The sequence below is a fragment of the Lolium perenne genome, chromosome 7 (assembly GCF_019359855.2).
Source record: "Lolium perenne isolate Kyuss_39 chromosome 7, Kyuss_2.0, whole genome shotgun sequence".
Taxonomy (NCBI): Eukaryota; Viridiplantae; Streptophyta; class Magnoliopsida; order Poales; family Poaceae; genus Lolium; species Lolium perenne.
This window is the reverse complement of record NC_067250.2, coordinates 21,869,844-21,882,471: the sequence shown is the minus strand read 5'-3', so window position 1 is coordinate 21,882,471 and position 12,628 is coordinate 21,869,844. Positions and strand designations below refer to the sequence as shown.

Here is a 12,628-nt window from a genome sequence, read left to right as displayed (position 1 = left end):
TAATTTATTGTACCAAACTTTGTTGAATGAATCATGTGAATTATATTACCCGTGATGTGTTTGGTGTCCATTTTCGAATGATTCAATTGACTCGAGATAGCACTGATGATACATGAAATTTGGAGTGACTAAGTCATACTCCTGCATGCATACATGAAATTTGGAGTGACTAAGTCATACTCCTTCATACAGGAAATTTGGAGTGACTAAGTCATACTCCTGCATACATGAAATTTGGAGTGATTTAGTCATACTCCTGCCTAGGCGTATAATATGCATACTCGTAGTCTTCATAGCCGCCGCCGTTGTACCGGTAGTCGTCGCCTTCTAAGTTGCCGGCATCGTCGTCGCTCTTTGTCGTCGCTGTCGTCGGGCGGCGCTCGTGGCTCAAACTGAGGGTAGCGCAGGCGGGGGATATCGCCGGCCGTGATGTAGTCCATGACGCTCTGCAGAGTCCGGCCGTACCACCATAGCCTGAGGGCAAGGGTAGTTCGAGGCGCAAAGCTCCTCCACCTGCTGGTAGGTTAGAGTGGGTGCGGTGGAAGCCATGAGAGAGTGATGAGAGATTGTAGAGATGTGATGCTGGCCAAGGCGGGCTACCTATATGTACTGACAAATGGCGGGAAAAATGGGAGCGGGAAGACAGGACGCGGGAAGAAAGAGGCGGGGAGAAAGTGGCGGGAAGAAATTGGCGGGAAAAAATTGGCGGGAAGAAAGAGGCCGAAAGAAATTGGCGGGAAACAATTGGCGGGAAGAAAGAGGCGGGAAGACGGGGAAGAAATGGCGGGAAGACGAGGAGGGAAGAGGGGGTCGGCGGAAAGAGGCGGGAAGAGGGGGTTTTAAAATTTTGAATTGAATTAGTTTTATTTTTCTGAATTTTTTGATATATTATTTGTATTTTAAGATTTTGAATTGAATTAGTTTTATTTTTCTGAATTTATTGATATATTATATGTATTTTTAAAATTTTGAATTGAATTAGTTTTATTTTTATGAATTTTTTGATATATTATATGTATTTTTAAAATTTTGAATTGAATTAGTTTTATTTTTATGAATTTTTTGATATATTATATGTATTTTTAATATTTTGAAATGAATTAGTTTTATTTTTCTTAATTTTTTGATATATAATTTGTATTTTTAATATTTTGAATTGAATTAGTTTTATTTTTCTGAATTTATTGATGTATTATTTGTATTTTTAAAATTTTGAATTGAATTAGTTTTATTTTTATGAATTTTTTGATATATTATATGTATTCTAAACATTTCTGAAATGAAATAATTTTGAAAAAAGGCCTTTAGTCGCGGTTGGCCTGGCCAACCGCGACTAAAGGTCCTCTCCGAGGAACCGCAAATTGGGCGAAAAAATCCTTTAGTCGCGGTTGGGGTCACCAACCGCGACTAAAAGGTACCCTTTAGTCGCGGTTGGGCTCCCCAACCGCGACTAAAGGTTGGAGCTATAAATGCCCGCGCGGGCGGCGCCCGCGCCACTTCTTCTTCTCCGCGCGCCCATCGTCTTCTCCGCAGTGCCGCCCGACCGAGACAGCTGTCGCCGCCCCGCCTCGACGCCGTCGCCGCCTCCGCCGCGCCTCGACGACCTCGCCGCGGCCCTCGCCTGCCGCGCCCTTGCCGAACGGAGTCTCCGCCGCCGCCAAGGTAACGGCCGGCGCGCCTCGATCGCTTTGCGCGCGCGCGCCGAGCGCGCGAAGACCCCCGCCGCGCGCCCTAGCCTCGCACCGCCGCCGTCGCCGTCCTAGCCTCGCCCGCCGCCGTCGCCTCGCTGCCGCCTCGTCGCCTCGCCTGCCGCGCCGTCGCGCGCGCCCCGCCGGCCGATTCTGAGAGAGAAAGAGAGGAGGGGAGAGAAAGAGAGAGAAGATATGAGCAGCCGGCCTTTTTTTGTTTTTTGTTTTTTGTTTTTTTAGTAAACAGATCTTAACTAATAACAAAACAAAAACAAATATAAAAATAACTAAAATTTGATTTTAAAAAACTAAAAATTGACTTAAAAAGTTTGTCTAAAAAAAACGAAAATTTGACTTAAAAAAAGTAAAATTTGACTTATAAAAACTTGCGCGCTCGCCCCGTGTGTATACGGAGGGGGCGCCGCGCGACCCTCTCGCGCGCTAGAGAGAAAGAGAGAGAAAGGAGGGACCGCCACCGCCACCGCCATTTCGCCACCGCCCTTTCGACACCGACCCCGCGTGTATCCGGAGGGGGCGACGAGACGCCGTCGCCGCCCCCTCCGTATACGCGCGGGGTTTTTTTTTGTTTTTTTACGAGAGAGAGAAGGATCGGCACCGCCACCACCACCGCCACCACCACCACCACCGCCACCGCCACAAAATTTAGACTTAATGATAAAAATTTTAACTTAAAAAAATTTTATTTTGGGTCGAGAGGGGGCGGCGAGGGTTATGTGTCCTCGGCACCGCCACCGCCCTCTCGGTCACCGCCACACCGGTCTCTCGGTCACGCGGTCACTGCGTCCCCCTTTCGCCACCGCCACCGGTCTCTCGGTCACGCGGTCACTGCGTCCCCCCTTTCGCCACCACCACCGTTCTCTCGGTCACGCGGTCACTGCATGCGAGGCGAGGTCGATCGTCCGCATATACACATCTAATACACGCGTCCCCCCTCTCGCCTCCCTCGTCGCCCTCTCTCTTTATATGTAGAAGAGATGTGATAATGCTGGCATATACACAATTAATTTGTTTTGACTACATGTTTTCAGGACTGACATATGGCGGACGATAGAGCTGACCCGATTCTGGACAACTATGATCCGGACGCTGAAGACCATATGTTCGGCATCATAAAAGGCGATATTCCATATGTGCCGACCGGAGAAGAAGAAGATGATATCTCTTCTTATCTGAACCTTGAGTGTGAAGATGAAGGGCGCCGTCAGCAAGCAGATGATGCCGAAGAAACGTCGATAAACGACGATCTTCAATTGGAAGTAGCAACCACCTCCGGCGCCGAGGTATATATATATATATACATATTGAGCGTCTGGTGATACAACTAACTGATTTGAATAAATGTGTGTGTACTAACACGCGCGACTCTCTTTCTTATTTTAGCCCTCGGCCGGATCGTCGAAAAAATCGAGTACGTCGTCAAAGCGTGGCGCAACCAAGACGATGAAAGCAGGAGAAACATGCACCATCGATGTTGTCGACGAAGAAACCGGCAGGCCGCTGGAGCCCAGCAAGAACGCCACCAAGTTTGTCAGCCAATGCGGAGCCGTTGTTAGAGACAACGTCTCGATCACCCGCCAGGAGTGGAATGAGCCAAAGAAGGCACGTGTTGGTTTCACTTTTGTCGATAAGAGAGAAAAAAAAGATTGCTTCAACAAGCTTATGGAACATTTCGTTCTACCTCCGGAATACCGCAAATACGATGAGGAGGGTAACAAGATTGCGGAAAACAAGAAGAGGCGCAAGCTAGTCAAACAGTTCGCTCTTTCTAGGATGGCCAACGCATTCCGGAAATACAAGCAAAATCTAGCCCATGACTTTGTCAACCAGGGCAAGACTCCGGATTTCAAAGGACAATATGAGAAACTGCAACATGATTGGCCAGAATTTGTGAAGCAAAAGAAATCGGAGCAGTTCCTTGAACTATCGAAAAAAATAAGGAAAATGCGGCCAAGAAGGAGTACAATCATAAAATGGGGCCAGGAGGGTATCGCTTTTGGCAGCCTAAGTGGGAGAAGATGGAGAACGAGCTGAGGGCGCGAGGAATCCGTCCAGGTACGGAGGGATGGGACCCAAGGGCCAAAAGCTGGTGGTACGGGCATGGGGGATCGCTGAACCCGGAGACAGGGGAGTGTGTTTATCAGGGCAAAATAATTACACCCACCCAAAAGCTTATTGAGGCAATGAGGGAGGCTCAAGAGGGGAGGATCAGGTTCAACAGAGAGAACGACGCCCTGACAAAAGCCCTCGGGAATCCTGAACACGGAGGACGTATACGAGGCATGGGGCCCATTCCGTGGAAAATAGGGTTCCCCCGGAACGATGACCCGTACGGTTACAGAAGCCGTAAGAGAAAGATGGATCGGGATGCAGATGTTGTGGCGAAGTTGGTAACGGAAATGGATGTGATGAAGAAAACCGTGAGTGTACTAGTCGCCGAAAGAGATGCAGCTCGGGCGCAGCATGCTGAAGATCATCCAATGGATCTCGGAAGCCAGCAGAGAAGAAGCAGCGTGGCTTCCACGGAGGCCTCACCGGCTGGTGCACCGACGATAGAAATTACTGCACCGGAGCCTCTGGTGGTCGAAATTACTGCACCGGAGCCTCCTCGCTACCCCGTGGACGATATAAAGGAGATGAAAGCATGTCATCTGTATTATCCTATCGGGAACATGTCCATGAAGGTAGCCATCGGCAGTGCTTTACCACCTGGAGCACTCCACCACAACAACCCCATTCAAGATGGCTATGCTCGTGTGACGGTGGAGGAGATAGTCCAAGGGTTTGAGAACCTGGACATTGACATTGCTACACCTGAAGGGGTGAAAAGACTTGGAGATGTCAAGCGCCAGTTCATTCTATGGCAGAAGAAATTTATCAAGTTTCCAGGCGAGGCGCCAACAAGTCCACCCCCGTACGGTGGTGGTGGTGGCGGTGGCGGTGACGGTGGCGGTGGCGGTGGCGGTGACGGTGGCGGTGACGGTGGCGGTGGTGCTTCACCTAATACACCTCATTCACGTCAGCCCACGCCGCCGCCCCCCAGTCCTCGTCCGGCGGGTGATCAGACACCGGTACCGCCCCCCAATCCACCTCCGGCGAAGAAGCAGAAGCAGTCTGGGTTATTAACCCGGACCCTTACGTACCTAAGAAAACAAAGGTACCGGAGGTATCATCAAGCCTCTCCCCACGAGGCCTTGGGAAAGTAGTGCCGAGGAAGTCGAGGCGGCGCGGCTGCTGATTTAGAGAAATGGAAGGCGGCGTCAAGAGGAAAATAGAGGGCGAGCCCAAGCCGATATATTCTGACAAGGAAAAGCAGTGGGCTAAGTCATTTTTGAACACACCGTCCCAAGCCGCGAAGAATCTGCCTGACGACTATTTACGTGAACTTCGTAGGCAAGCACTCGCGTTCAAGAACAGGAAAGAGTTGGCGGAGAAGAAAGCCGTGAAGGACGAGGCCGAGTCAAAATTAGAAAGGGGGAAAGAAGTTGCCCAGCTCGGGGAACAAAGTAAACAATCGATCGCCCCGCTCATAGTGCAAGCCGCCGATCCGGATGCCCCCGATATCATAGCAGCTGCGGCAGCACATGGATTGACTGTAACGAGTGCCAGAGAACAAGCGGCCGAGTTAGGTATCACTCTTCGTGCACTGCTAGGCCTTGATGAGGCGCCAATGAAGGACGTAGTATTTACATATGTGAAGAATGGCCCTCTCGTCGAGCCTGCGCAGGAAGGGGATCTACCTCGACAAATGCTAGGTCTGCTAAATTGGTACAAGGGTTACATAAAACATAAAAACGCCAAAGACTATATCTATGCGGAAGTTAGATATGAGCATCACTTCAAACATTACTGGGTACAAATTCCTCTCGAGTGAATTGTTCCAGCTGTTCAATCTGCGCGACCTCGACAAATCTATCATCGGTTGCTACGTTCGTAAGTGATTTATTAATTTCTACCCCATCTCGTTCATTGCCTCGCACTGTCCTAACTATCTTGTTGTGTACGCTATTATGCAGAATGAAGAAGCGGGAAATGCGAATAAGGAACATCCATGATGTTGGGTTCATTGACCCACACATCGTTAATTCACATGTGTTAGAACACCACCCCGCCGACGTGGAGGATGACCTGTGGCGGTTTATTAGAAAACAGCAACAGAAAAGTGATATTCTATTTCCTTACCATTTTGGGTGAGTGTTTCTGTCTTGAGCACATTCTCTTTTGTTTACTCCATGCATGGTATGTGGCTAATCGATGAGTTATGCATGACTGTGCATGTATCGTGTCCGCAGGTTCCACTGGATTCTTATGGTAATTAAAGTTCAGACCTCCTCAGTTCTCGTCCACGACTCTCTGAATATGGATCCGGCGCTTTGGGGCGACATGAGAAAAATGATGCAAAAGTAATTATTTTCATTCATTTGCGCTCTATATCGATCGGCCTATTTCGTTCATCATTTCCTAATATCAAGTAACTAATTAATAACTCTCTTGTTTATTTAATTTTCTTTGCCTCGTAGGGTTTGGAGACGGTTCGTAGATACCAAGGTCGGTGAATTCAAAAAGAGCTACATTTTAAAATGGCAGTGCGGACGACTGGGGATACTCAGCCACCGGGGACCAACCTATGTGGATACTATGTTTGTGAGAGGATCCGGAGATACTGCAATGAGCGGGACCAGACGTGTGAGAACAACATCCTGAGGAATAACCTCCGGAAGACGCTTAGTCCAGAAGCTCGCTTCCGACCACTTCAAGAGGAACTAGCTGGATGGTTGGCGAGGAAGTCATCGATCCTAAAGGAGAACACTATTACGATGACGTAGAACTTTATATGCACCAGAATTTGTAACTAACTTGTTCAAAATTGTATATGGTCATCCGATATTGAATATATATTGTATATGGTCATCCGATATTGAATATATATTGTATATTCCTCTTGAATTCTTTTTGGTTCTAATTTCAAATTTGTTTGAAATTGTACATTCATATGCATGTATGTATACAGTACCGTAGAATATGTGAAACTCCTTCAAAATTAAAACCCAAAAGAAATAAAATAATACAAATTAAAAAGAAACCAGATTTAGGGGGAGGGGGGCTAAAACCCTAAACCCTGCGGAGGCCTTTAGTCGCGGTTGGCCTAAATATGTGAAACTCCTTCAGAATTAAAACCCAAAAGAAATAAAATAATACAAATTAAAAAGAAACCAGATTTAGGGGGAGGGGGGCTAAAACCCTAAACCCTGCGGAGGCCTTTAGTCGCGGCTGGCCAGAAGAACCGCGACTAAAGGTCCTCCGCCCGGGCGCTCGCCTGCGGCCCACGTGGACGGGCCTTTAGTCGCGGTTCGTAAGGAACCGCGACTAAAGGGGGGGGCCTTTAGTCGCGCAGCTTTGGTCGCGGTTGCGCCACCGCGACTAATGGCAGTTGCCAACCGCGACCAAAGCCCTTTTTTCCACCAGTGTCATAGAATAGATGAGAGAGAGTTTCTCCATATTGATAGCACGTAGAGGGTCTGTCCTCTCGTGTATTGTAATACTCCTCCAATTATAGTGATACGCCGTCGTGCGTTCCGTGGTTTTTTCCCGTTTGGGTTTTCCACGTAAAAATCTGTGTTCTTATTCTTTGTTTGATCTACTTTTATTTGCGCGGTTTTGTAACAAGTGGTATCAGAGCATCAGGTTTCAAGATTGGTCTGCTGCCCGGGAGACTTTCCGCTGCGCTCCCGGTCAGCACCGCGCAGCGTCGTTTGGATCAACCGCCGCGTCTCGCGGCATCAAGCAGCTGCACCCCGATTTGCCGTTCCGTGAGATTGGATCTACATCCGAACACAGTTTCCGTCGGAGTCAGGTACGCAGCTTCGTGCAGATCCGTTTTTGTTGGAGTTGGATCTGTTTCCGCCAAGTCGCCGAGTGCCTGCAGCCCCTGCCGTTCCGTTGAGTGTGTGTGAATCATCACACGCGTGAAGCAACATACACATAGCAGTTAAATCATCTTTGATCAAGTTCCGTTGGCAGCATCCAATGCATCGTCTTTTGGCTATGGTTTTTCTTTACCGATCTACACCATCGCATCAAGCCGCCGAGATCGCTAGCTTTCAGTTTTTCCGTCCGTGTGTAATTGTCCGGCCAGGCGTATATACCGGATCAAGTTGTACACCACACGGTTCAATAAGAATTACTGCATCGATTAATGGATACCAGGTGCTATTTACTTCAGTTTTTTGTCCACAATTTATTCTACCAAGAGTTTTTCCTTGGCTTGTACTACTTTTTCACGGATGAATCGTGATGGAAGGTTCTCCTATGACAAGTCAAGATGCGGATAAATTTGGCACAGGTGCAGCTTATACTGATGTTACAGTCGGCACGGACAGGATTGAACAATCTATTTTCCAGCTCGAGCATTAACCCATGCTCTATCCCGGTCCCAATACCGGTTCTATCCGCGCCACCTATGATCGATGATTTGCCGCTGAGATGATCATCGTTTTTTGTTCTGTTCAAGGTGGAGTCTGTTGATTTATAACCCGTTAGTATGTCATACAATTGGCAGTTTGGGATCAACATTATGGCGGTTTTATTTGCGGTGTTCTATGACGATTTGTTCGTTTTGGGTTATCTTATTTGAAGGCTGGAAGTTCAAGTAAGTTTTATGATTGTTCATATTCAATGGCATTTATATGGGAGATATTGTGGATGCAAGTTCAGGGTGTTATAGTGCTGCAATTACATGAACATAAATATATATAAAAAAATTATGGAGGAGGTGATTATTAAGCCTGTTGGTAGTTAGCATATACTTTTCTCTCCGTTAGTATTGTTGTTATGCATGTGAAGGTTTTGCTTTGATGTTCATGTTCGTGATGAGGAATCAGTTGAGGTGCAAGGAGATTTATTTCTGCTAGATACTACAACATTCAGTTCAGTTGTCTTTGCTCTTTCATGAGGGATCTATTGCAGAGTTTATGCTCCATTGCATGTGGAGAAGGTTCTTTCATCCGACAGTTGTTCTACAAGGACAGTTTTTGACCATGTCATGGATTTTTCATCAACCTTACAAGACGGCAGTTTTTTGTGTACGAGGTGTCCTCCGTACTAGATGCTCTTGCATGAGTATTGTTTGCCGAGGTTTGTGTTTTATATTTGGCACGTTCAGATTCCATGAAAATAAGTTCTTCACAATGTTTTGAGCTATGTGCTCACCCACGCACCACAGGAGATGAGATGACTTATGTCATTTGATGGTTGAGCAGTTTCAGTTTTTTGGAGGTCAGTGGCACAGACTCAGACTTTAATTGGATCTTATGGGAGACCCAAGTTCGTTCATCTGCTTTTATCGTTGCCTAATCGACGGTACCTCGGAGGAGGGATCCTCACGAGGGGGAGAAGAAGTAGGGGCCATAGGGCGGAGTGCACACGGGACGGTGGTACGCGAGTTACCCAGCTTCGGAACACCTGCACGATGACAGGGCCTACTGCTGCTTGTCTGGAATTATCTGGGCGCTTTCGCGTTGTTACAATGAGTTGAGATCGTGCCTCCAGGGCTCCCGGGATCCGGCTTATAAAGGCGCACGGATCTAGGGTTTACATGGAGAGTCCTAGCCGGATTACAGACAGCCTAGCTATGGTACAATATCTTGCCGTGCACGTCACGGATCCGCCTTCCATATACGTCGTACTGGATCCGGGTTCCTCATGGGCCTCCGTGGATCCGGGTTACTCCTAGTGTCGGTGCGGATCCGGCTTACTGATCCTGGGCTGGACTTCTTCCTGCATGATCAACAGCAACTGGGCCGCCCGATGGGCCACACGCCTCATCACCGTCTGTGGGCCACCCGGGCTTGCCGGATCTAGGCACTGTCGATGGTACACCCATGAAGTATACCCACAACAGTAGCCGCCAGAGTTCTCCGAGTTTCACCTGCAGTTTCCGCCATGCTTGTTCCTTAGGTTTCCGGCATCGTTGGTAACGCGGAGAAACTTGAAGAACTCCAACTTCGCATTTTCTTCTTTCCTGACCTTTAGTCAGAAAATCCCCCATCCTGCGGGACTTCATCCATCGACAGTTTCAAACATGTCTCCGGGTTACTCCCCTGCTTGCGAATGAGAATTGCTTATCTTCACGCTTTTACCCGGAATCTTTAACAGACTCAAACGGTTCCGCCAATTCTGGCGCCATTTTCGCGCGATTTGCGCGGTAACTTATCTCTAGCCATTTTTACCGTTAGGGTTTGGGACACGTGTCACGCATCCAACGGCGCGACGCTTGCGTTCCGACCATAGGATGCGGAGCACGAATCTTATCCCTTCAGCCTATAAATATCCGCCGTCGAGGCCCCTTACCCTCATTCACCCCCTTTCTCACCTCTCTGCCGAGCGCCGCCGCGAGTCTTCTCTCCGCCGTGCCGGATCCCGCCGGAACAGTCGCCGGAGCATCACCGGAGCGAGCCCACCACCGCAGTGTTCTTCGTGTTCTTAACTCCGGCGAGCCACCGCGCGGAAAACTTCGTCGCCGGCAACTCCGACCACCGCATCGCCATTACGGTAAACCTTCGAGCTTCACTTTCGCGCCGTAGATGGTAGGGGTGAACTTGGGGAAGATGACGTTGGATCCGACTAAAGAAAGTTTCCGCCAAACCCCCTTTTTTTCTTCAGATGTCTTCAACGACTCCGCCTCCGACCTCGGATCCCATCATGGCAACGCCAATCTCCTCCGCCCCTCCTCCCTTCGTTCCAGTCAGGCTGGATCCGACTAAGGATTCCGGCAAGGAGGCTGAGGGGACCTCTGCTCACCCGGAGAAAGCCTCCGGGGCGGGTCAAACGGAGCATCAGGCGGAAGAGATTGCCAAGAAATCGAAGGCTCGCAAGCGAGACTCTGAAGCTAAGGGAAAATGGTGGCCCTGTACCACCACCGAGATGGAGCTGAAGAACCTCGAGGCGGAGGGTTTCCTGCAACCCGGAAGCTGGAGGTCAGTTTCCAATGAACTAGCTCCGGCTCCGAGGGACGACGAGATGGTGCTGACGAAGGCACTGGTGGAGCGCGGATTTTCATTTCCGCCTTCGGACTTCTTCTTGGAGATTCTGAAGACGTATGGGCTCCAACCTCACAATATATCTCCGAACAGCGTGCTTGCCATCAGCAACCACGTCACCCACTGCGAAGGCCATCTCCGGGTAACCCCCGAGCTCTCTCTGTTCCAATATTTCTTTACTGTCAAGAAGGAGAAGATCCGCCAAACTTCCGAGTTGGCAACTTGCGGATCCATCACCTTCATCCTCCGCCCGGGTCGCATCTACACCCCCACCGACCGCCACGAATCCGCGAGGTACTGGTCCGGGGGCTTCTTCTACTTGAAGGACGTCTCCGACCCTGCGAGCGAAAAGAAGCTGCCGCCTTTCAAGAACTGCCCTGCCACCGAGATTCCGGCATGGTCACACTGCCCCCACCTTTCCGAGTCGCCCCAGCTCACACGCGCCGTCAGGTGGATCTGTAAGCTGACGGAGGAAGGGTTGACAGGGAAGGACTTAACCCTCTCCTGGTTCACCAAGCGGATCCAGCCGCTACAACACAGGGACCGCCTGATGTTTGAATACACAGGGCGCGACGACGAGATGCGCGCCACAAAAGATAATCTTTCCGCCGACGCCATCGACAAGAGGATCCGGCTCCTCCTCAAAATCCCACGTGAACTACACATTCACGTGTGCAACAAAGACATTCATACGAATGGATCCGGAACCGCGGTACGTCGTCTCGACTTTAATCTTTTGTTTCTCTTCACATCTACTCTTTTGTCTAAGTGTTTAACTTTGCATCAGCTCGAGGCGCTTGAGGAAAGCGAACTCGGAATTCTCCTCCGGGTTCCTTCCACCGGCAACACGGATCCGGACGTCGCATCAGAGGCGGAAGCTCCTGAAGCCCCACGCCCTGCTAAGAGGAAGAAGCTAGCCCCTTCCAGCCCCTATGCGAAACGCCCCCGCGAAGTGCTTAGCACTGCGGCTACTCGGAAAGCGGAGGCAGAAAAGAAGCGCCTCTCGCTGATTAACACCAGCAACAAGGGGCAACCCACCATCCAGCATTTCTTCAAGCCTTCCGGGTAAGCTTCCAATTCCAAGATCCGAGTTCTGGTTTCACGCTCAAACTTACTTTTATGTTTTTTCTGAAGCTCCGGAAGCCAGCCCCCCAAGGCCCCAAGGGTCCCAAAGAAGAGAGCCAAGCCATCTCCGGCTTCCTTTCCAATTACTCCTGAGGTGGAAATTCCGCCCAAGGCTTCATCTGCCAGCAAGCCGGATCCGAAAGACGTCATCGACCTTGATGACCTTCCTGAAGATCCTGCCCACCATGGCGACTCCGCCAAGGGGACCTCCTCACCCGTTCCTCCGCCAGATCAGCCAAGCTCCGCTTTCGCGGGGCCTACTGGAGAAGAACAAGAGCAAAAAGTTAAGCTCCTCCAAGTTACCAACGCGACTCGAGTCAACCTCCAACCAACTCCGTCCCTCCAAAAGCTTACCCTTGCACAACGTCACGCGGAAGTTTCCGCGATGCTGAACAAGGTGTGGGGAAAGCCGGACGAGGAGGTGCGAGAGCTCGCGGACCTGGAAGACAGCCTGAAGGATTTTTTCGCCAAGCACAAGGAAGTGCGGCAGGTAATACTAGCTCCCAAGCATTGGGTGATATAGTTCCGTGTAAAATGTATTAGCCGATGCTTTCCCAAAATATACCTTTAGGCGGATTCTTCGCTAGCTCCCCAGACTTTAATATCCGACTAACTCTTTGCTGCTTCGCAGACCACGTGGAAACTGCACGAAGATCTGCGTGTGCACGTGCTGGAGCAGATCGCGGAAATCGAGGGGCTGCGCCAGCATGCGGAAAATAGCAAGAAAGATATCCAGCTGCTTGAGACCCGCCTTCAAGG

At 49.7% G+C, this 12,628-nt stretch overlaps 1 protein-coding gene across 1 annotated transcript; it reads left to right on the top strand.

Annotated features, from left to right (window-relative positions):
* Positions 1 to 2,413: 2,413 nt before the first annotated feature.
* Positions 2,414 to 8,120, top strand: LOC139833528 (uncharacterized). The gene is made up of 3 exons (XM_071823823.1): positions 2,414 to 2,989; positions 3,090 to 4,646; positions 8,050 to 8,120. Exons 2-3 carry the CDS (start codon positions 3,680 to 3,682, stop codon positions 8,118 to 8,120), a joined length of 1,038 nt encoding a protein of 345 aa, XP_071679924.1. The 5' UTR covers positions 2,414 to 2,989; positions 3,090 to 3,679.
* The last annotated feature ends 4,508 nt before the right edge of the window (positions 8,121 to 12,628 follow it).

Excerpts from the sequence above, each read along its gene's own strand:
- LOC139833528 (XM_071823823.1), top strand. The coding sequence starts at position 3,680 with ATGGGGCCAGGAGGGTATCGCTTTTGGCAGCCTAAGTGGGAGAAGATG. Across the intron at positions 4,647-8,049 it reads TGGTGGTGGTGGCGGTGGCG|GTGCAGCTTATACTGATGTT; the intron begins GTGACGGTGGCG and ends AATTTGGCACAG.